General features: G+C 38.8%; 1 protein-coding gene across 17 annotated transcripts in view; it reads right to left on the reverse strand.

The window, feature by feature from the left end:
- MAGI2 (membrane associated guanylate kinase, WW and PDZ domain containing 2) overlaps positions 1-21,614 on the reverse strand; it is a 719,010-nt gene that overhangs the window by 22,788 nt on the left and 674,608 nt on the right. For all 17 annotated transcript variants that reach the window (XM_064702938.1, XM_064702931.1, XM_064702927.1 and 14 more), the window contains 3 exons: positions 20,988-21,228; positions 18,993-19,136; positions 996-1,134 (listed from right to left, as the gene is read on the reverse strand). In XM_064702938.1, the coding sequence (XP_064559008.1) occupies positions 996-1,134; positions 18,993-19,136; positions 20,988-21,228 (524 nt within the window). The remainder of the gene's footprint in view (positions 1-995; positions 1,135-18,992; positions 19,137-20,987; positions 21,229-21,614) is intronic.

Genomic DNA, 21,614 nt, shown 5'->3' on the forward strand with positions numbered 1-21,614 from the left:
GGCTCACCTGAACCTATAGTTAAGCCTAAGTATTTGAATTTTTATGTGACTGTAATTTCTGATTCTAATGGGAAGGCTTTCTGGAACTTTAAAAGGAAAAGTAATAAAGTTTAATAGAGTTTTGGACCTCATAGCATAAAGAAGATAAGGACTTTTCATTAAAAAGTAGCCCTTTTCCTGAGAGATTTTAGGCCCAGGGGTGCACATCATAGAACTTATGAAAATACATGAAATTGTTATACCATACTATACAGTAAGCCCTGATTTCAGTTTTTTTTTTAAAAAAAAAACTCTTCGTATTTGAAATTACCTTTGGATAATTTCTTTTTAATTTTTGTCATTTCAGTTATGAAATAAGGTTTCTATATTGTCTAAATGACTCATACTTTTTGAAATATTAAAAAAGTCCCAGAAATCTCTCTGAAACAAAATATAAGAAGAATGGATCCTGTTTTCCCACCACAATGAGCAAAATCTCATGTTTTAAATTAGTAACTGACTTCTAATTGATCATGCATGTATTTTGTCAGAGAGAATACAATGGGTGAAGTTGTCAAAGAAAGGAGTACATTCTTGACAATGCTTAGAGCTCCAACCTGAGCCACTCAATTGCATGGCAACAAGATCATCTGCTGTGACTCAAAATGTGCAGAGAAGTACCAATAAGGAAGAAATTCCAATAAAGGAAGAAAAGGAGAGTTTATGGGCAAATCAGCAACTCCCAGCACACTCAGAGATGTCCCCTAGGAGGTTTGTAGTGCTTCCTCCAATGCACATCTTAGAAGCCACTGCCTGTGTTGGGAGGGCAGCAGATGACATCGATGTACACACATGTGAGTAAATCCACCCCATCACAGGTAAGCACTTAAGGCAATACTTAATGTGCTCCAGGAAATTACAATATATAAATATCTGCAATTGTTACTTAATTCAGAAACATTTTAGTTAATTTGTATAGAGTCATGCACATATAAAATATAAAGATGAAAACCCACCATATTCTGGGACCTGGCCTGTCCCACGTTTCAACAGCAGTCGCACTCTCCTGCCACCAGACTTGATTAGCTCTATTGCTCTGGCATGTGTCATGTCCCTTGTGCTTTCTCCATTGATTTCAATTATTTGATCTCCTACCTGTCAGGTAAGAAGAATATTGAGTCAGACAGAATTGCAGTAAAATGAGTGTTTCAGGAGGAGACATATTCAATGGATCACAGGTTACTTGAATGACAGACAGACACATCAAGGAAAATTTGTTCCTGTCTATCTGAGGAATATTACTGGCAGATCAAATAACCTCCAAAGTGGGTTCTGAATATGGTATATCAAATGCTGCTTGTCTTCTGCTGAAATCAGTGCAATGCCTTTGTAACTTGCTCACATCTTCTGCACATAAGAGGCTTTGTTGAATTGCTTGACGTGGTGGAATCACTGGAACATTATCCCTGCTGCTCTGTAACATGCAGTGTTGGGTGAGCCTGAGAAGAACTTTGTTGCAGTTGCTGTTTTCATAGAGAAAAGAGAGGTTCAAAGCACAAACAGAAATTTCCATCATTTGAATTTCCAAACCTCGGTAGTAAAGTTTCACACCGAATTAAGAGTCGTTATGCAGCACACTGTTAAACAAAGAAAGGTTAGTGCTATGACACAGGACAAGCAGGTTTGCTGGGGTTCAAAGAGCAGGCTTTGAACTATTTACCACAGGAGCTTATTGCTGGGAGTAAGCACAGCCTGTGGCTGAACTGTCTAGTTAGAGCAGCTGACTCCAGGGTTCTGATTATGGATTTCTGCCACTCATCTCCTGGCCAGATTTCCAGTTAGAGCTGGCTTCATCATTATTTTTCTGCTCTATTTCTACAGCAGTTAAATGTGGCACTGATGTCTGCACATCCCATCCACCCCAACTTGCTTGGCTTTGCCTCCAGCCTGCATGTTTTGGTTTTGGCTGGCTCTCCATGCTGGAAGCCTTCTCCTTCAGCAGGGGAGCGGTTGCTTTCTGCTGTGCCTGGTCAGCACAGCTCAGAGCAGTGTAGGGAGCAGCACTGCACATCCTGCTGTGCTGTGAGATCCCTTGGAGAGAGCCTGGAGCCAGCACACAGAGAGGTGACACCTGAGCCTCCTGTGAGCAGCACCACAGCTTTGGGATCTGTGCCTTGCAGAAGCCTCCCAGCCCCCTTGGAAGGGCAGCCTGAGTGAACCCAGGAGCAGGGATGATCTCCAGGGGCTGGTGGAGGGGCAGGTCCAGGTGATGGCAGCCAAGAGCAGGGCAGGAGGGTCCCAGTGAGTGGGTCAGCACACTCATCTGTCAGTGCCAGAGGAACACATTTGTTCAGCAGGATCTTACCTGCCTCACTGTGCACACACAGCTTCCTCACAGGGTTTCCACCACACTAAAACAACAACGCCTACACATCCTGGACAAGAGATTGTGACAGTGTTCGCAGGGATCTTAGGCTGAGGGAAGAGATGAGGATCTGACTCCGTGTTTCAGAAGGCTTGATTTATTACTTTATGATATATATTATATTAAAACTATACTAAAAGAATAGAAGAAAGGATTTCATCAGAAGGCTAGATAAGAATAGAAAAAGAAAGAATGATAACAAAAGCTTGTGTCTTGGACAGAGAGTCCAAGACAGCTGGACTGTGATTGGCCATTAATTAGAAATAATCAACATGGACCAATCAAAGATGCACCTGTTGCATTCCACAGCAGCAGATAATCATTGCTTGCATTTTGTTCCTGAGGCCTCTCAGCTTCTCAGGAGAAAAAATCCTAAGGAAAGGATTTTTCATAAAATGTGTCTGTGACAAGAGATGATACAGACTTCAAGGTGACACACACTTTCTTTCCCTCTTACAAGACTGTCTTAACAAAACCAGCTCTTAGCTGGCCTTGGACATTGAAATATCTTCTATTTTGAATGTTTTCTTTGCTACAGTTGTACTTCTGTCAGCTCGAGGTCTAATCCTTCAGAGGTTTTCCTTCTTTCCTGAGTTTGAAATATCATATTTACCAAATAAATGTGCACAATATGAAATGTCAATACAACCCCTAGCATCAAAGAAAACTAGAAAGGATGTCAAGAAGTTATCTAGTCCTTTTCTTCAGAGACAGAAAGAATGCTAACAGAAGTACTATGACAGTGTTTCTCAATAGGAATTCATAGATTTCATATTTGTCAATAGGAGCACCATCATCCCAGGATCCTGTATGCAATCTATGCTGATACTTTGTGTAACTGAAAGGCCAATGATCCAAATAAAACCTATTAGCTTTGCTATTACACTTTGTAAATGCTGCAGTATTAACAGTGGCAGGGAAAAAAATCAGAATTATTTTGTGCAGGATTATTTTTGCAGTGCAAATTTCTTCCTCAGTTGATTTTCTCTCTAAAAAAAAATTCCTTTGGTTGTACCAACTGTGCAAAATTTAAAATATTTCTGGCAGCCTTCAGGCCACACTGAGACACAACACAGGTGCTCTCAGGATCATGGTGAGATCTCCCCCAGGTCAGGCCATACAGGGCTCTCTGCATCCCCCAGACTTTTGGAGAATGCTGTTGGTTCCCACTCTTGGAGCAAAAAGAGAAAAATCTGTGTTACCACTCCTGTAACACAGACAGAAAATGGATTTGTAGCATCCCCTCAAGGATATTAGTCAGGCCAAATATAGAAAAAAATCCAATGATTTTGGGAAAACCTGTTTCTAAATGTCATGAAACAATTAAACCCCATAGATGTCCTGTAAAAGTAAAGTCAGATATTCAGAATGCTTGAGGATAATTCTTCTTTTTTTTTGTGGAACATTGCCTGGGTAGACCATATTTTGCAGAAGGTATTTAAAATGTTTTTATTAGCATGTCTTGAGATAAGTGCCAGATTAGATCAAATGAAAGAGGTGTTTTTAACACTCCTTGATGAATAGCTTTTAAAATTAGTACTGAAAGCTGCTTGGGAATGTGCAGTCCTGCAAATAAAATCCTCTGCACTCCAGAGCAGACAGACAGAAAGATTTTAATACAGTTTAATATGTAAAAAGGTTAAGTTAATGTCACATTTTTCCCTTGCTGTTTGCCTTCTTTCTGTTTTCACTGGTCACTATGCAGGAACTATCTTGTATTAATGTAACCTTTTCTGTATTTCTGTGAATTCACAATTTTTCTCTCTGTAGGCAGCACGTGGCTCATTTGGTATTTTCTTTCATTATAAAATATTGTAGTTGATTTGATATTTCCTTTTCTTCTGAAATATTATGTGCAAATAACTTGAGAAAGCTTAAAAACAGGCTAGCAGCTTGATTATGTGACTGAAGGAGGGGACAGAAACAGGATGGCAGAAATCAGGTGCTCTGAAATCTACATCAGAAAGGGTGAGACCAGAGCTATAATGAATAGTTGCAGGAGCAGTGGGTTAATTGTGCTCCTTGCTTTTGTGTCTTGTGGCTGACTGATGTGCAGCTGAATTATTCTGCCTTTGCAGCACAAGCCCAGCTCTGATTAGATGAGAAAACAGCAAGGAAAAGTTGTCAACACTCTTACCTTGAGAAAAGCTTCAATTAGACTTTGCACTCATATTTGGAAATTCATACAAAAGAGAAAACCATGGCTGAGGAGATGTTCCCCATGTGTCAGTAAGAAACAATTCTTGGTTTTCTCCAGCAGTTAAACCTTGATAACCTTCTCTTCCTTTCCCTCCATGATGTAGATTTTCTTATGGCTGATATGGGACAAAACCCTGCTGTATGGGCTCTCCTTGTCCAGGCATTCAAATATGCTTTCTCCCTCAACTTTTCTATTCTGGAATAAATTTTTATATTTGTGGAGTTATTTCTGTCTTTTCTAAATCCAATGACTTTTAAAGAGGATATTAGATATATCCACATATTGGAGAAACACCTAGGTGAGGCCAGAGGTGATTTGAAACACAAAATCAGTGTCTGTTGCATGGGATCCTCATTTCTCTTTTTAGGATCAAAAGATGATTCCTGCAGTTTATACCACAGAGCATTTCTCTACACTTCTCCTCTGGATCCTTCCATGTCTGTTCACAGTGCCCAAACTGAAGATATTATGAACGTGGGAAGGTAGGTAGAACAGATCAAAATGAAAACATTCTTTCCACATTTACTAATCATGTTCACAGAACAAATTCTTTGCCTTTTTGTAACACATCAGATTTGCAACCCGTGGTCAGTTTGGATTCTGAGCAGTTATCTCACATTTATCATTGTGCATCTGATTTCTCTGCCCTAAACTGAGTACTGTGCACCTCTGTGAATTTTGTCAGATTGACTGCGTTAGTACAAAATTTTTATTTTGAAACTGTCTGTTTCTCAAAGTTTTTTTAAACTCCCTGTGAATAGTGACATACTGGCATCAGCAAATTCTATTTTATTTTTTATCAGTAGGTCTTCAATTAATAATGGAATATTGAACTGAGTTGGTTTCATCCCAGACACCTCAGAACTACATTTGTAATTACTATTAAGGAGCAAATCATTCAGAGCAACCTTTGAGAGGAATTATTGACAGTAACCTCGTTAAAAGGGATTCCACCTAGGGCCTCTACCTTTAAATGTGAATTTCATAGAAGGTAGTGTTAAAAGGTGAAAGGAAGATTGTACATTCTCCTCCCCCTTTTTCCTTTTCTTATTTAGAAATAAGAATGAAAATCAGACATAAGAAAGGAAAATTAAACTGGTGTGACAAGATTTGCTTTCCACAATTCACATGCCAGTGAACTTTCTCAGCTTTTTGGTAACTTGCCACAGATTGTTTCTGAGCACAAAACTTAAAGGAATTTTTTTTATTTGGCTTTAAAAATAGGGTAATTGTTTTGCTTTCTCTGGTCGAACTCTCTTGTCCTCCATGAATTCTTGGACATAATTACTAATAGTCTATAAATTTACTTGCCTTAGTCATTGAGCATACATGAACATCAGCAGGTTCTGCAAACTTGAATCTAAGTATGCTTTAAGCAGTTTTCTCTTTATTCTGATTTATACTAATTTCTTTGCTGATGTTTTTGTGAACATCTCAATGGAGGCTAATACAAAGAACACACTGAATATTTCAGCCATCTCCACATTCTCATCAGGCAGTAGACCTCTTTTTTTCCAGTTCTTGATGTTTCTCTAAACATAGGACACATGTACCCTTTCCCAGTCCCAACAGGCAAGCCCTGCATGTGGGACACTCCCCAGGCTGGCATCAGCTCTGCTTTTTAACCTTCCTGGAGGTCTTCAGCAAAGACTACAAAGCAGGAGTGATTTACCTCTGTGTCCTCCAGATGTTCTCAGCAGATGAAGGATGAAGGGTGTTGGCAAGACAGCCTGGGAAATTTGCCTGGCTGCTGTCCAAGCTGAATTTATTCTGAAGAAATTCATGTTCTTTGCAGCTGTGAATCTGGAAATTTTATTCACATTGGCTTTGTGTTGTATTTTTCTTCCTGAAGAATATGACCCTTGCTGCGTTTCCATGTTTGGGATAAATACCTACCCAAGCCCACTGGTTCTCCTCCTAACCCAATGCCACTTGGTAAGCAGAACGCTCCTCTATTATATTCTTACAATGTGCAAGCACAAAGTAAACACTGAATGCTTCAACCCCTTAATACTTTGAAATCTGAATATTAATGATTTAAATGCAATCATGAAAGTAGTTTGTGTGTATGGAAAGTGTTTCTTTACAAAATCTGCTTCAGTTCAAGTTAATTCAGATGCTCCATCCATGTGTAAGAACAACTGAGCTATAAAATTGGGCAACATGTTTTCTGGCAATAATGGGAAGATAATATTCCTAAGGAATGTTTAAGTAACATCACTATTGATAGGTTAATTAGAAAGAAAATTGTAAAGCTTCTCCAAATCATTAGAATAAAGTGCCTTAAGTACATGTGGGTTTATCTGCAGAGCCTTTGTTTGGCTCTGGCCATATTTTAAAGCAATTATTACTGGTCTTGTTAAAAAAAGCCAACCACACACACAAACAGGGTTTCAGAAACAGAGTGAACCAGAAGGGAAACACATATAGCTTTAATGCAGTAAAGAGGTTTTTCCTTGCTTGAGTGTTCTTTTAAACCAGGGATGAGAGCCTTGTGTACGTTTGCCTCTGTTGGTGCGTAAGAAACAGTCTCCAAGCAGGTGTATGGTTCCCAGCTGCATGAAATTAAATTAATTGTGTATGCACATTTTCAGTCCATGTTAAACCTAATGATAAAAGCAGCCTCAAATGATTTGTGTGGAGGGCATTGCTATCTGTCATTTTATTAATGCATTTTATAATTAAACCTCAGGAAAGAGACAAATCACATTTAATTATTTTTATGTGGGCATTCTATTTTTATAACTGAAACAATTTTACATGTTATTTGTTGAGGTTGTTATTGTCAATTCCAAAGGCTGAAAAATTCTCAGTACTTGGAGACCAAAAGGCAATTCCAGAGTATTTATTTTGGTGTATTTCCAAGTACTGTCAAGCTCAAGTATCATTGCCTGGAGTTAGGTACAGGCTGGATATGTGCTGAGCAAATCTCCTCACAGCAGAGAATGGAAATCCCAGGTATAACACACAGCCTGAGCAAAGCTGTGGGCTTTTGGTAATCTTGGGCTCCCTCCAGTGCATTTTAGGTATGTGAGCTAGGATGTCTCAGCAGAAGACATGGTATTTCCCTTTGGGAGAATTACAATAACATGTCCCATGCTAGTTTTGAACCAGCCACATAAAAGTTTTAAGTGAAAAAGTCTTTTTTTTTCTGTGGCCAACCATCTATTTAAGCAACTGCAGCTTCTTACTCCTGGAAATGCCAGGCCCTTTGTTCCCACAGAGAGATGATCTTGACTCCTGCCCAAAAGAAGGGGGAGAGAGGGGCCACAGGACATAGTGCGGAACAAGAAAAGGCCTTCCCACCACTCCTCAGCAGGAGCTCCAGCTTTTTTCTTTTTACTTTTTCACCTTTTCCTGAGAGAGAGAAATGGTAGTGCTGTTTGGGAAAGAGATCTTGGAAAGAGGACAATGTACGTGCCTGATTGTTTGCAGAGTGGGGAGTGCAAGAGGGAAAAATGGAGTTTTCAGTCATGAGGGCTGAAAAGACAGCAAAGTGGTACTACATTTGGTACTACAAAATGGTACTACATTCTGGTACTACAGTACACTTGATGCCTTTCACAACATTGCTGCAAAATAATCCATGTATATGTGAAATAAAGCTGCCAAAGATAAAAGGTAAATGCATTGTCCTACTGTATTTGATACACTATTACTTTTTTAAAACAGAGATAGGATAACTCATTGCAGCATAATGTTATATTAATAACATCTACTTCACCATTAAAATCAGGGATAGGAACCAATAGAGACTATGAAAAGGAAGAAGAAAATTTTCTGGCATCTTCTTGATGGTCTCAGGTAGTTCTTATCAGGCAAAAACAAAGCAACTTCAAGGTCCGACAAGCTGATTTTACAGATCCTACAGAGAAACCTGAGAATGGAGATTGCTTCATCCAAAGTTGCATCCACACAGCAAAACAGAAAAGAACATAAACTCCAACAAGATAAAGACGAAACCACAAAAAGATTTTGAGGAGGAAAAATGCTGAAATGTAAGATCTAAGAAGATGTTTCCAAGCACACCATAGGCATGGAGTCTGTCAGATCTCAAAATACAGTTTGGGCACAAGGTAGAAAAGACTGCAGAAAACAGATTAATTCTTTTCATCAATTTTCACTGAAGAGGAGGGCAGCAAAACTCCTGCAGAGGGTCTGCTCACTGCAGGGTTTAGTGAAGAACTGACCCAACAGAAGAGTCTGTGGCAAGTATTTTATAGCAGACTGATGAAACGGATAGTGAGACACCACCAGACACAGATGACTTTTATCCTCAGTTCTAAAGGAATTTGGATATGAAGCTGTTCTACTAGTAGCTATAGGATATAATCTACTGCCTAAATCAGTAAATTGCTGAATTTCAAAGGAATGGGAAGTGGCAAGTGTGACACCAGTCTTTAAGAACGGTCTTGGAAAGTAACCAAGCGAGTCTCCCGTTCAATTGAGCAGATGGAAGGAAGCAATAAGGATGGTGAGGCTTAGCTGGCACATGGATAATGATGATTTAGTGGGAAAGGGTCAGTGTGGCTATTGTAGAGGGAAGCCATTCCTCACAGATCTATTGCAGGTCACTGGAGCTCTCAATGACTATATAGATTAATGTGATCTGGTTAGTATACTGACATTTTCAGAAAGCTTTTAATAGTAAAGTCTTCAATAGAGGCTCTGCTGTGGGATGAAAAAGAATAGGTTCTTCTAAGCAGGAGATTAAATTCTAGGAAAAAATGCTTTAAATAAGTGGTCAATTTTCACAATCAAAAGACTTTATCACAGTGATTATTCTGCCAGCATACTTGCAAATGGTGTGGGGAAGAGGTGATAGGATTTGCAGACAGCACATTACCATGCAGTATTCTTATATCTAAACTTAAAAGCTCTAAAAAAAGATGGCACAATCCTGTGTGCTAAAGCAGCACGTGAAATCCAGTGGTGCTGAGGGCTATGCAGCAAGTACAGTACATGTGGAAAACTACATAGTCCATCACCCTGAATCAGCCATCACTCCTGAAAACACAGATCCTGCTGTCCTTGTGCTCAGCTCACTAAGCTGAAAATGTCAGAACAGCCAAAAACCCAAACAGAATACCAGCTGCTAGGGGGAAAGTGGAGAATAAAGGAGAAGCCATCACTGTGTCGTTTAGGAGCACCAATATCCTGAAAACTGCAAATTGTTCTGGTGCTTCCATCTCCAAATGAATGTGATACATTGAGAAATGGCTTGGAGGAGGCCATTGAGGCTGGTCAGGGGTAAACAACAGCTCCCTTTTGATGCAAGGTGAAATAGACTGATCAGGTTCAGAACATGATATAGATCAATAGAGTAAAGAAAGATATGCAGAATGATGAAGTAAGGTTATTATATTGTAACTACAAACAAACAAAGGAGGTTTTTTCCAAACAATGCAGGCACTTTGACTTGGAATCCATTGATACATTATATCTGGAATGTCAAAAGCATGAATACATTCAAATAAGTGTTTAAAAATAGTCCTGAGTCCTAGCATAGAAAAATATATAAACCCCTGACTGACAGCATCCTGGATGTTATATGCAGTGAAGAATCATTTCATTCTTGTCCTACATTCCTTTTCTAAGCATCCTCTACTTGTCCTTGTTGGAATGAGGATACTAGGCTGAGGCCATAGCAATGGGCCTCGTATCTTTCATTTTACCCTTAGAGATGACCTCTCCCAGTTTCCACTTGTTGTGATTTGGGAAAACACAGAAGAGAAGTTGATGCCCATGTCACTCCTGTTGCTGGAAAAATTATTTAATTATCAGAGCAGCATCATGTGGTGTGCTCATTTGTTTTCTAACACTTTATTCTTAATTTTTAAGTTAGGGTTAATTAATTTTTTAGACCTGAAAACCTTCATAAATATTCCATAAACCCCAGATTTAAATAAGATGCCTGCCTGCCAACTAAGTATCTTAGTCTTAAAATTTAATACCTCACTATTTTTATCACAATTATTAACTTGTATTTTTTTCACAGCTGGCTTGAAAGATTTTGCTACTAGGCATAGAGTTAGAAGGATGTTTTGAATGTGCCAAACTGGATACATTTTTGTAAGAAGGATTTTAATTAAGTGTGTGAGAGGAATACTCCTATCTTTACCTTTCTGCAAACAAATTCTTAAAAATACACACAGATTTTTGGAGAAATGCTGAATAATAGTTCACCTATAGTTAATTCACTCTTGATTTATTAAGCTTTTATACTGTCAAAATATATTCAGGATCCTCGAGGGCCTCAGTTTGCATTTCTTTGTTGTGCAGACAGCAGAATTTTGATCAGCTTTATGTCTGCATGTCAATATATTCTTCTTTGAGTTCTGCCAATTACACAAACCCAGCACTGAGCTCCTCTTGCCACAGGCTGGCATCCAGCTCATGTGCTTGAGTATCCCAGCTGAATTCCCTGAGTTCAGATCAATCACACCTAGTCTCTCCACAAGTGAGGTTGGACAGTGATGTATGTAGTAGGGAATTGGAGTGTGAGTTAGATTACCCCAAAGGGACATGCAGTTTGGTGGGGAAGCATAGCTAACATCTTCCTGTCCTGTTCAGGTGGATCACAAATCACAGAATAAATGGATGGGCCTAAGAATATCTTTGTCTTTTTGTTCCATTAAATGACAGTGTTGACATTCACTGAATGCTTATTATGAAGGTAAGATTTATATTACTGCATAAAGTAAGCCAGGTATGCTGCAGGTTTTAAGAGTAAGTGCTACTTATGTAGAAAAGATGGGCTGCTTAACTGGCATGAATCACACCGGGGGCATTTGTCTTCCAGATGTGTGCACAAAACCTTAGCCAAGCTGCTGCTGGTGGAGCACTCTGTTTTCCTGGGGTGTACTTCTGCCCCTGATGTGTGGGATTATTCTAAATATTAGTATTATATATATTCCAAATTTTTAGTGGGGTTTCTGAGAGCCTTCTCAAGCCCTCACTCACGTCAAGGGCTCAGCAGCTGAGTCCCTGCTGTGCCAGCACACCATGTGGAGAAGACTTTCTGGCACTTAGGACCTATCACTGCTCCTCCTACCTTTGTGCTTGCTGTGATTAGAGTAAACTTGCAAAGAGGCTTCCCAGCAGCAATATCCACTTTCCTCCAATATTCTGAACATAAGACTTCACTGCTTTTTAGCACCTGGAGAACCTGAGGATTTTCATGAGTCACTCAGCAGTATGTCAGTCCTGTTCTTTGTTTTCAATATAAAATAGGATTCATTAGTATGCTATATTAGAAATTAAAGATTAAACTGTTAAGTCCTTTATTCATTTTTGGATGCTGGCATTGCCTTAAATGTTTGTAAAAACTCATGACTGATCAAGCTATTCCTTCATTCTTCCTGTTTCCTTGCTGCAGCTTTCTTGATTGGACAAAGAAATGTCTGTATCTGTCCCCTACTCTCTTTACTGTGTGACAAATGTTTCTCTCTATTTTTAATGTTTTTTGCTCTAATCACTCTCAAGCTGAGCTGAGCTACTTCTTGCTAACTGTTCTTGCTGATTGCAACCTTATGTGTTTTCCACTGCAGACTGTAGGAAATCATCCTTTAATGTGGGGCCAATCACTGATGGAGCATCCCAAATAGATGCTCTGCTCTTCATTAACAAGAAATCTCAGAGAGGCTCTACACAAGTGAGGAGTCAGTGCAGATTGTGGTGTCTGCATGGCAAAGTGATTTCAAGGATTTCCATTTATTGCAGAGTAAAAAATTGTTCATTCCTCCTTTTAAGCTTTGATTAGATTTGATGGTCGCTGACAAAAACCAATCAGTCCTGTTGATAATCAGTGCTTTTTTGTATTTTCCCATTTTCCATATTCCTTTAGCAACAGGAATACAGACAGCTGAGATAACCCTGCAAAGACTGTTCTGGAAGGACTGAAGAAATACAATATTAATTGTATTTACAATATTAATGTATGGAGACCAGAATCACAAATGGTAGAAGGTTCCTGTGTATAAAACTACAGGGACTGCATGTGATTTCTGGTACAAAATTTGGTTGTGCAGTAGGAATCTAACAAAATGGTATGTGGCAGTCCAGGCATTTCTGTTGGATTTTTTCATCTCTGAGATGCAAGACAACAGCAACTGAAAAATAATTTTAAAAAAGAGTGAGGATATTTTGTACATGCTAACATGGACTTTTAACAAGTATCTATGGAAGTTATGTTATATCCAAGCCTCAGAAAGGGAATGATTGCTTATTTGGTGGAAACAGACAACTGATCTACTAAGAACCTAAAAATCAAGGCTTGCAAAAAAGGGACACAGTGATTATGGGACTAGATGAACACCCAGCTAAATGTGTGCAACTTCTAGGAATAAAGAAATGTGAAATGGAAAAAACACCGTAATGAAACAAGAGACTTCTGATTTGCATAGTATAAAAGCCTTTCCAAGAACTGTGGGATCCTAATTAACTCATCTCTGATTATCTATTCACTGAACCCTGAACAATTTAAGTGATTTCAGGGTGCCCCTGACTTGAGATGTTTGGAAATGTCATATTGCAGGGAGACAGGTTTATGTTACCTTGTCAAACTCCACCGTTGTACAGCACTTAGAGAGCACAGATGCCCACATACCACCTGCTCCTTTGAGAAGCCTGAAGAGTCTTAATGGTAACAAATTAATTCTGTGAGACATAGTTAGCTATAGCCAACTATTATATCCCACCCTACTGCTCAGAAGCCTGGAGTCCAGACTTCTCAAAGGGGACTTAAAGAGGGGACTTCTCTTATGGCTCAAGAGAGGGCTTAAATATCAGATTATGAGTTTGATAAGAGCTCTGTAGCTCTTTTGCAAAAAGAGGAAAATGTCAGCTTTGAATGTTCCAAATGCTCATACATGGGTTTTGACAGCAGTTTTAAATTTAATATTTATGTCCTCCATGATTTGAAACTTTAGTTCTGTTTCCTTCCAAATAAGAGACAGACTCCCTCTTTCTGCCTGTCTCTTTTGACCCTTGGCTCTTGGATACCCAGCTCTCCCCTTCTGCTAGAAATAATTCTTGGTGTGGGTGGATGAAGGTTTCTGAATAACCACAGATAAGGTTGGTGTGAACTTTATTATTACAGGAAATTATTAAATACACAAACAGTGCTGGTTTGCAGAATGCCATGAACCTGACCACAGCATAGATCAGTTACTGGTGTGAGCATCACTGCAATGATCACTCAGCAAGCTGGAACAACCAAGCAAGGCCACACAGACTCTTATGCAAAAACACAGAAGCTCATAATTGACACTATAGGAGCCTCCTGTCCATTGTGCCTGGTTTTATCTCCAGCTGTGTACAACTGAAAAAAAAAAAGAGGAATGCAAACCACAGAAATGCAACAAACAGGAAAAAAGACTGAAGAGTCAAAGCAGAACTGCAGAGCATGAAAGTTACAGAATTCTGCTGTGCCTGGATTTCAGATGTCTGTCCTGCCAAAATATAAGAAAAATATGCAATAAAATGAGAAAAATAATGTAGCATAAGGAGATATGAGGAACTGGAGATAGGGCTAAATGGTGCATGAGGACTGAGAAAAATGAGTTGACAAGACAATGAAACTAGAGATGTCAGAAATGTCAGATGTATGGCTTTTGTGGACGATGTAAAAAAGGATCACAAAGTGACAAAATGACACAGATGTATACTGCCTATAAAAAAGCACATTTCACCCTCATTCTTCAAGAATTTAATGTTATTCTGTACCTTTGCAGCTCTCAGCCAGTCTCTTTGTTTGACACTGGTTTCAATAAACATGCTGGCTGCTGGAGATACCATTCAAGGCAATAAGAGATCTGTTGATCCTATCTCATGTCTAGCAAACACTACATCTCATGTCTAGCAACACTACACATGCTTAACAATCCCCCTGAGAGCAGTAAGGAACTTATCCCTTCCTTCTAGGACAGGAAGGGATAGAGATCTGCAAGCAGAGCTCTGCCAATCATTGTCCTCAGCATGAGGCAAGAATAAAATATAAGTTAGCATGAGCCTTATCTAAATAGACCTGTTAAATTGTTTCCGGTAGTGTCTGAATCTTCAAAGGCTGTGGGGACTGTGCTCCACAGGGTCTGTGTCATGTCCCTTGTCTCTGGTGACAGAATCAGTTCAATATGACTGCCACTGACAGTGTGTGTGCCATGTTCTTGTCCTGCTCTGAGACTGGGCCTGGCAGCTTCATTCTTAATATCGCCATCACCAACTATTTTCAGTGGTTCTCCCTGATGTTAGAATTGCTTAAGAAATGGAATCCTGCTAGACCTCTGCCAGTCTGGGAAAAGATAACAAAGGCACTAATAGTTCTTCAAACTTTTTTCATGGTTATTTCAATACATCCTTGTCTAATGGAGCACAGACATAGGTATGTTTTTCAGAATTTGCCATTGTAGCTTGCTCCCTGCTCAGCTGTCAGAATTAAGTCAGTATTTACATACATTACATAAATTTTATATATCTATATAAAATACACTGTGAGTATTTAATTCCAGTGTAGCGATGAGGTTCTCGCTTACAGCATTCTCCTGTGAGGAGCTGCCATATATCTTATCCATAAATTGCAGTAAAGTCTTGCCACAGTTAATTGTGGTGTATGATCTGATATATGATTTTATACAAAGTTGCACTTATGGCTGTGGGTCTCCAACACTGGTTGAGAATAGTTTAACAACCACATGGGCAGAGGATGCATGCAAAGAATGAGCTCCTGTAGACCTCTGGGTCCTTTGATGGGAATTTCCTTCCCATATCTAGTGATAGATGAATCCAGGTTAAATTAAAATATATGCTTGGGCTTTCTGCAGAGTCTATGGGCTCAAATAAAAGTCTCAGTGCATGTGAAGGTGCCATGACTAAGTGTAACAAGACCATGAAAGTTTAAACCTGCTTTTAAGGGAATAATCTGTTGAATCTCAAGACAATGGTGTGTCTATCTAGGCTGGCAAAAAGGGATCCCTGAGTCAAAGAGAAATAGGATTGGAGAACTGATGAACTCTGACATCAACTCAGTGCTCTTCCACCTTTCCAATTCCCAAAACAATTCTGAAGAAAATCAAAGTAGAAAGCTTCATCTGTCATGAAGTGCAATTATAGACTACTTTAGATCTTGTAATCCTAAAATGGGGTGTTCCTTGGTGAATTTGTTTCCGATAAAAAAACAACATGCCTAGCATGCCATCCCCAGTAGGGAGGGAGACCAGAATAATAATCCAATTATGACTGGAAATGGTGATGTGATAATGAACTTCATAAAATCTTTTTCCTTCTTACATCAATATTTACAAATCCAGACAGTTTTGGCAGGGCTACTGGAAGATCATCACTTCTTGGGCTTGTTCTGTGAGTGTGTTCTCTGTCTGCTCACAAGTCTCACTGAAGTTCATAAAAGCCAGAAGATCAAACTGGAATTTTCATAAGGATGTCCTGATTTTTATGTCACTTTCTTCATCTTGTTTTATCATTGCTTTCTTGTTCAATTTCTCTTTGCTATTATTGGCATATTGTGCTCCTTCCATACTTACCTTCCTCAGTAATCCATCTAATCTTTTTTCTTTCACAAGAGATAGCTCCATTCCAGTTCTTTATTTACATCTGTTTTCCTATAATCATAGGTTTTACTCTAATATCTTCTGCATCTGTAATGCCTAACACTTTTGCATGTATTTAGATCTTCAAATCTTTTGAATGTGTGATGGTGGACTCCCAGATTTTTTTAAACAAGTGTCCAAGTGGAATATAGCTGTTGGGATTCATTCCAACACTGGTTTTGCAGTGCCTACTAATAGAGTAAACATACAGACTTTAACTTCCCTACCCAGAGCTGTTTTCAGTTTGAGATTTCATTTCTTCAATTATACAGTTTTATAAAACCACTAGTATAGCTTCAGCTCTATTACTTTAAGGTAATTATTTTATTTATTTATGTAAAATAGGGAGCTTTGTATCAATATGGCTGAGTCTTTATCAGGGCTTTTGCTGGCTATATGTAGATTGAAAACAAAATGTTATTTGTGGAATATGTTTGGCTGTTACATCTAAGTGTCCTACAGGTAACATGTTTCATTATATGATCTATTTTTTACAACAACTTATCTGGTTTTACTTTTCTTTTCTTGATTTTGTGAGTGGGAATGGGGCTGGAGTTGTGTATGTTTTTTTTTATAACCATAACCTGCACCTGTGCTACCTGCTTCAATGTTTCTCTGTAAAGCTTTAGTTAAATTAAAGAAGGCTGTTCAAGGAGGAGGAAACAGCAAGCAAAACAATAATGGAGACAAGTAGGTTATCAGAACGACTCCTAGCTGGAAAGTGTTCTGGTAAGATCCTTCACAAAAGCATGGTTTGCTGTCCTCAGTGCTGAAAGCCAAGGATCAGAGAATCCTGTCTTTAATGACAAGGGTATCTAAAGCAAGGAGCACTGCCCTGATTTTTGCATGTTTTGCTGTAGAGATGCACCTGTCAAACAGAGATACAGAGATGCAACAAGCAGCCAAGAAGTGTGAATGAACCTGCATTGTTAACAGCTGATGTAAACTTAGGAAAGGAGATGTGGGTACAGAACTCTGCTTCCTTTGCCCTCCCTCCTAGGTAACATATTTCTTTCAACATTATTTTTTGTTTGCTTCTATTTTTTCTATTTTTGTTTTGAAGCTTTTTCTTGAACTTCTGCTGTCCATCAGTCACAGGTCACTGAATATAAGAATCTTTCACATTCCAAACCCATTTGTCAGGTTAAAATGTCTGTGAGGCAGGAGAATAAAAGAGAACACTCAGTGAAAAGGATGCATGGTAGAACTGGTTCCAAAGAATGATGCTTTTAAAAGGGAGAAAAACCCCCAGTTACATCTATCTGGTCAGAAAAACACTTCTTATGTTTGGCTATCTGTTGTGGCTGCTACGATGAAAAAGTTTAAACCAAGATGTTTTAGAAACTATATTAGCAGCATTCCTTAAAGCATGCAGAACTTTTCCTAATGCAATTAAAAAAAACATCAACTCCTATTCATATTAAATACTTTCTATATTTTGGCTATTCACAAAGTGAATAATCTAACTTCATTCCTTAGTACTAGTTTGTTTAAATGATGCCCAGATTTTAATGTTAATTTTCTACCTAATACAGATTATTATTTGAAATTAACCCTCTTCAAAGTTGTTCTTTTATTTTTTTCTATATTCTTAGCCATATGTTTGCAAACATGTGATTCCAGAGCTTATTAAAAGCACAGCTTTTTCTCAGTCTTTAATCACATTATAGCTACTAATGTACATCTTGCATATGACTTCTCATTAAGAGCAACAGACAATGATAATACTAAACTAAAGGAAAGAATGAGGACCAGGGGAGATATTAGAAAGCTAAAGTTCCAGCTGCAGCATGAAATCACCTGTATTTCACACAAAAAATGCAGTGGGAGTATATTTCCATTACCATTGAGTTTTGCAATTCTACCAAGTCATTTGAAGCACAGCAAAACTCCTGAGCTATACACAGAAAGACAGTGCTCTTTCAGTAAGACATCAAATTGGATCAGATTGTTTAGACTGTGAAACAGAGTAAGTATAACAACCATGACATTTGTAAAATCTGTTCTTACCACTGTACGTACAGAACACAATTTTCATTGCCCATCTTTGAAATTAAACACTGGTTGAACATGACTGCACTAATTAGATACATAAACAACTTTTTATGTTGACTCTTGGTAGTCTTGCCTACGTTCTTTCCTTCTCCTTTTTGTGTACTCACAATTCTGCAAAGTATCAGCAGGCTTGGATGAAGTTATACCTTGTGTTTATCACAACTGGACAGACTAAATGTCTCTAATTTTGATTAGGTTTTTTTTCCTATACAGACTCTGTGTTTGCTTTTCTTCAAGATCATGATCCCTACAAACAAGATTAAGATCAATGGACAAATTAAGCAAACAATACAAAGACGACTTGCTTAAATAAGTAAAACAACACAGATAAGGTCTTAGGTTTCATAGTTATCTAATACATATCATATAGTGATCACTTTGCTTTTGTGATTAGAGACCCAAATGTTAATCATGTTATTATTGTCTAAGAAACACCAAACTTTGTCTGAGATTTTTAAGTTGCTTAGATAAGAGTGAAAATAAAAATTTCTAACATGGTAAAAGGTATTATCAGTCAGAAGTAATAAATTTATTTGCAAAGAAATGACAGGGATCTACTATATGTATCAACTAATTTTTTGAGTCCCTACAGAATGAGTTTATTTTAGAAGAGGTATTTGGCATTATTTTTTAAAACCTAATCAGAGGTGAAAAAAGTGCTTTCCCTTTGACCCCATCACCAAAAATACCTGTAAATGTAAAAAAAAATGTCACAATGTATTTTACTCACCCTCATCCTTCCATTTCTTACTGCTGGTCCATCTTCTGCTAACCTCAACACATACAAATCCATTTTGTACTCTCTTCCTCCTCGAATACTAAACCCAAATCCTTTGGCTCCTTTCTCCAAATCAACGGTGAAATAATCAAAGTCCTGTACAGACAAACACAAAATGAAATACAATTAACTATATGGGCATTGTGGTATGCATTCAACAGAACTTTAAATTGATCTCTTCAAAAATGTATTGATCCACTTGATATAAGCAAAGGTCCATAGAGAGGTCAGGGAGGGAAACTGTGATGTAGCTTCTGATGCATTGTCAGCCAAGAGTGCAAGATCCATGGGAGCAGCAGAAAATAACGAGTAAGCTTGGGTTGGGCAGTCTACTGATTAGAGAATTAAACTGGAGTGCTGGGAAAGAGCCAACCCAAGCATCTCTGTAGATGCTAAGAAGCATCTTACAAGGTATGCACATGGGGATAGAGATACTGAAATGCACAATATTTTCATAGGTTTCTCTGGATCCCATTTAGGAATTTCAGTATTTTTCTTAAAATGGTTATGTGTCTGGTTTTGAAAACATGGACATACAAACCACCTATACGTGGTTCCAGCATATAGTGTCCAGAAGTTTGCAGTCTCCTGTTTAATACTTTTTGACCTCTGTTTTTCCTGATTTTATGTAAGGAGAAAGGAAGGTCTTTTTTAAAGTCTGAACTTTCAGCTAAATCCTCAACCTTCAAAACTGTCAGTAAATATCTGTCATCAGAGGAGACTTGTCCAAGGTACCATAACTCTTCATCTAACTCATCATCGCTTTGAATTTGTCAGATCACGCTTGATGTCAAAGAAACTAGTTGCATGGGCTAGTTTCTACTCATCCAGACTATTACCAACAGAAATTTAATTTTATCAGTCAGAATTTCATTCCTTTATTTATTTATTCTGATTAGATAAAAATCTCAATTTTCAAGAATGCTGTAGAAATGCAGTCGGACCTAAGTACACCCACTGTCTGATGAATTAATACATGCCAAGAATGAAAAAAGTCCTCTGCTGATGAAAAGGCTATTTATGTTCGAATTTTTATTTCAACACTCCAGTACCTTAAAAATGGCATTAATTTAACATTACAGTCATACAATTATAAATGTAATGTTAATTTTCAGATCACACACATTAATACATAAATATTAATGGTTTGGAAGTAATTTCCTCTACAGAGGAGTAGTAACTCAGAGTAAAACCCTTTAATGTGACTTTTCCTTCCATAGTGGCATCTTCCTTACTAGCATCCATGACCTGTCCCTACAGACCCTGCAGCATTCTGTGTGGGTAGGGGTGCTCTGGGCATGTCTGCCTGTAAGAGCCAAAATGAGGGATGTGGGGCTCCAGGCAGCTCTCCAAAATGCAGCCTATTGCATCCATGATGTTACAGCACTCCAGGGCCATGGGTGGCAGAGCCTGTGCCCACAGCTGTCAGCTCCAGCTGCAGGCAGGCCTGGGGACCCTTAGTTTGGGTTACAATGCATTATGTACTTTGCTGAGCATCTTAATGCAGTAGAACCAATCTATCCCTTAAATTTTATCTATAGCCTGTCATAACTACTATTCTCCCATCACTAAAAGTTAGTACATTACAGTTTAAAGCTGGAAGTTGTTTTTCGGTTTTCTTGCAATGGAAAATTCTGAGACATTTTTTCTACTTGCAGTGTCTGCTGACTTGTTTGCCTGTGCTATCTTTCTGCTTGGTAAAAACATCTTGTTTGAGGTGGGTTTATCCTTTGCTCTAAGCCATAAAAACCCCTTCTAACTAACACACCCTTTGCCTCCTTGGTTATCCAGTAAGACTGGCTCAGCAATTCTTTCCTTCTGTATCAAAACCTGCTTTCATTTCTATTTCTTCTTCACATTCTACATTAAAAAAAAAAAATCTTTCTGCCACGCACACACATCTGTGAGACCTGTCAAGCTTCCATCCTTCCCAAGCCCTGCCCATACCTGGGGCTGCCTGTACTCGGCCAGGGGGTACTGCCGGGTGTCGGGGGAGTGCTGCCTGTAGTCCATCAGCGGGGGCTGCCTGTAGTCCAGGGGGGGTGGCTGCTGGTAGTCCATCACCGGCGGGTGCCGGTAGTCCAGCGGGGGCTGCCGGTAGTCCGTGGAGGATTGCCTGTAGTCCGTGAACGGCGGCTGCCGGATGTCGGGCTTCACATCCTGCCTGGCTTTTACTTCTGACCTGTAGCTGAGGGAGGCAACAGTGGTTCAGTTTCAGAGAGTAGCAGGCCTCATTAGGAATTTGCATTGCATGCAATTGTGAGTGAGGAGTGAGAGCCAGCTGCCCGGCTGCAAAATTACACGGAACAAATTTTCACAGGGAAGCAAAACTCTCAGGGGTAAATAGTTGAGGCAGCTGAAAACAGTGAGGACTTTTGAAACATGGGCATAAGCAATTTTCCCTCAGGTCATACTGTGCTATTTTCCAGGTTGTATCAGTGAGATCAGGATTGGACTCAAAGGGACAGGAACAAAAAAGCATCTTGACTCCCACTTTGCCTATTTTGAAAATGAACCTGCATGTGAAAACACCCATTATATTCACTGCAAAATAACTGAGTTTATAAAGTGGTT

The sequence above is a fragment of the Zonotrichia leucophrys genome, chromosome 1A, assembly GCF_028769735.1.
Source record: "Zonotrichia leucophrys gambelii isolate GWCS_2022_RI chromosome 1A, RI_Zleu_2.0, whole genome shotgun sequence".
Classification (NCBI taxonomy): Eukaryota; Metazoa; Chordata; class Aves; order Passeriformes; family Passerellidae; genus Zonotrichia; species Zonotrichia leucophrys.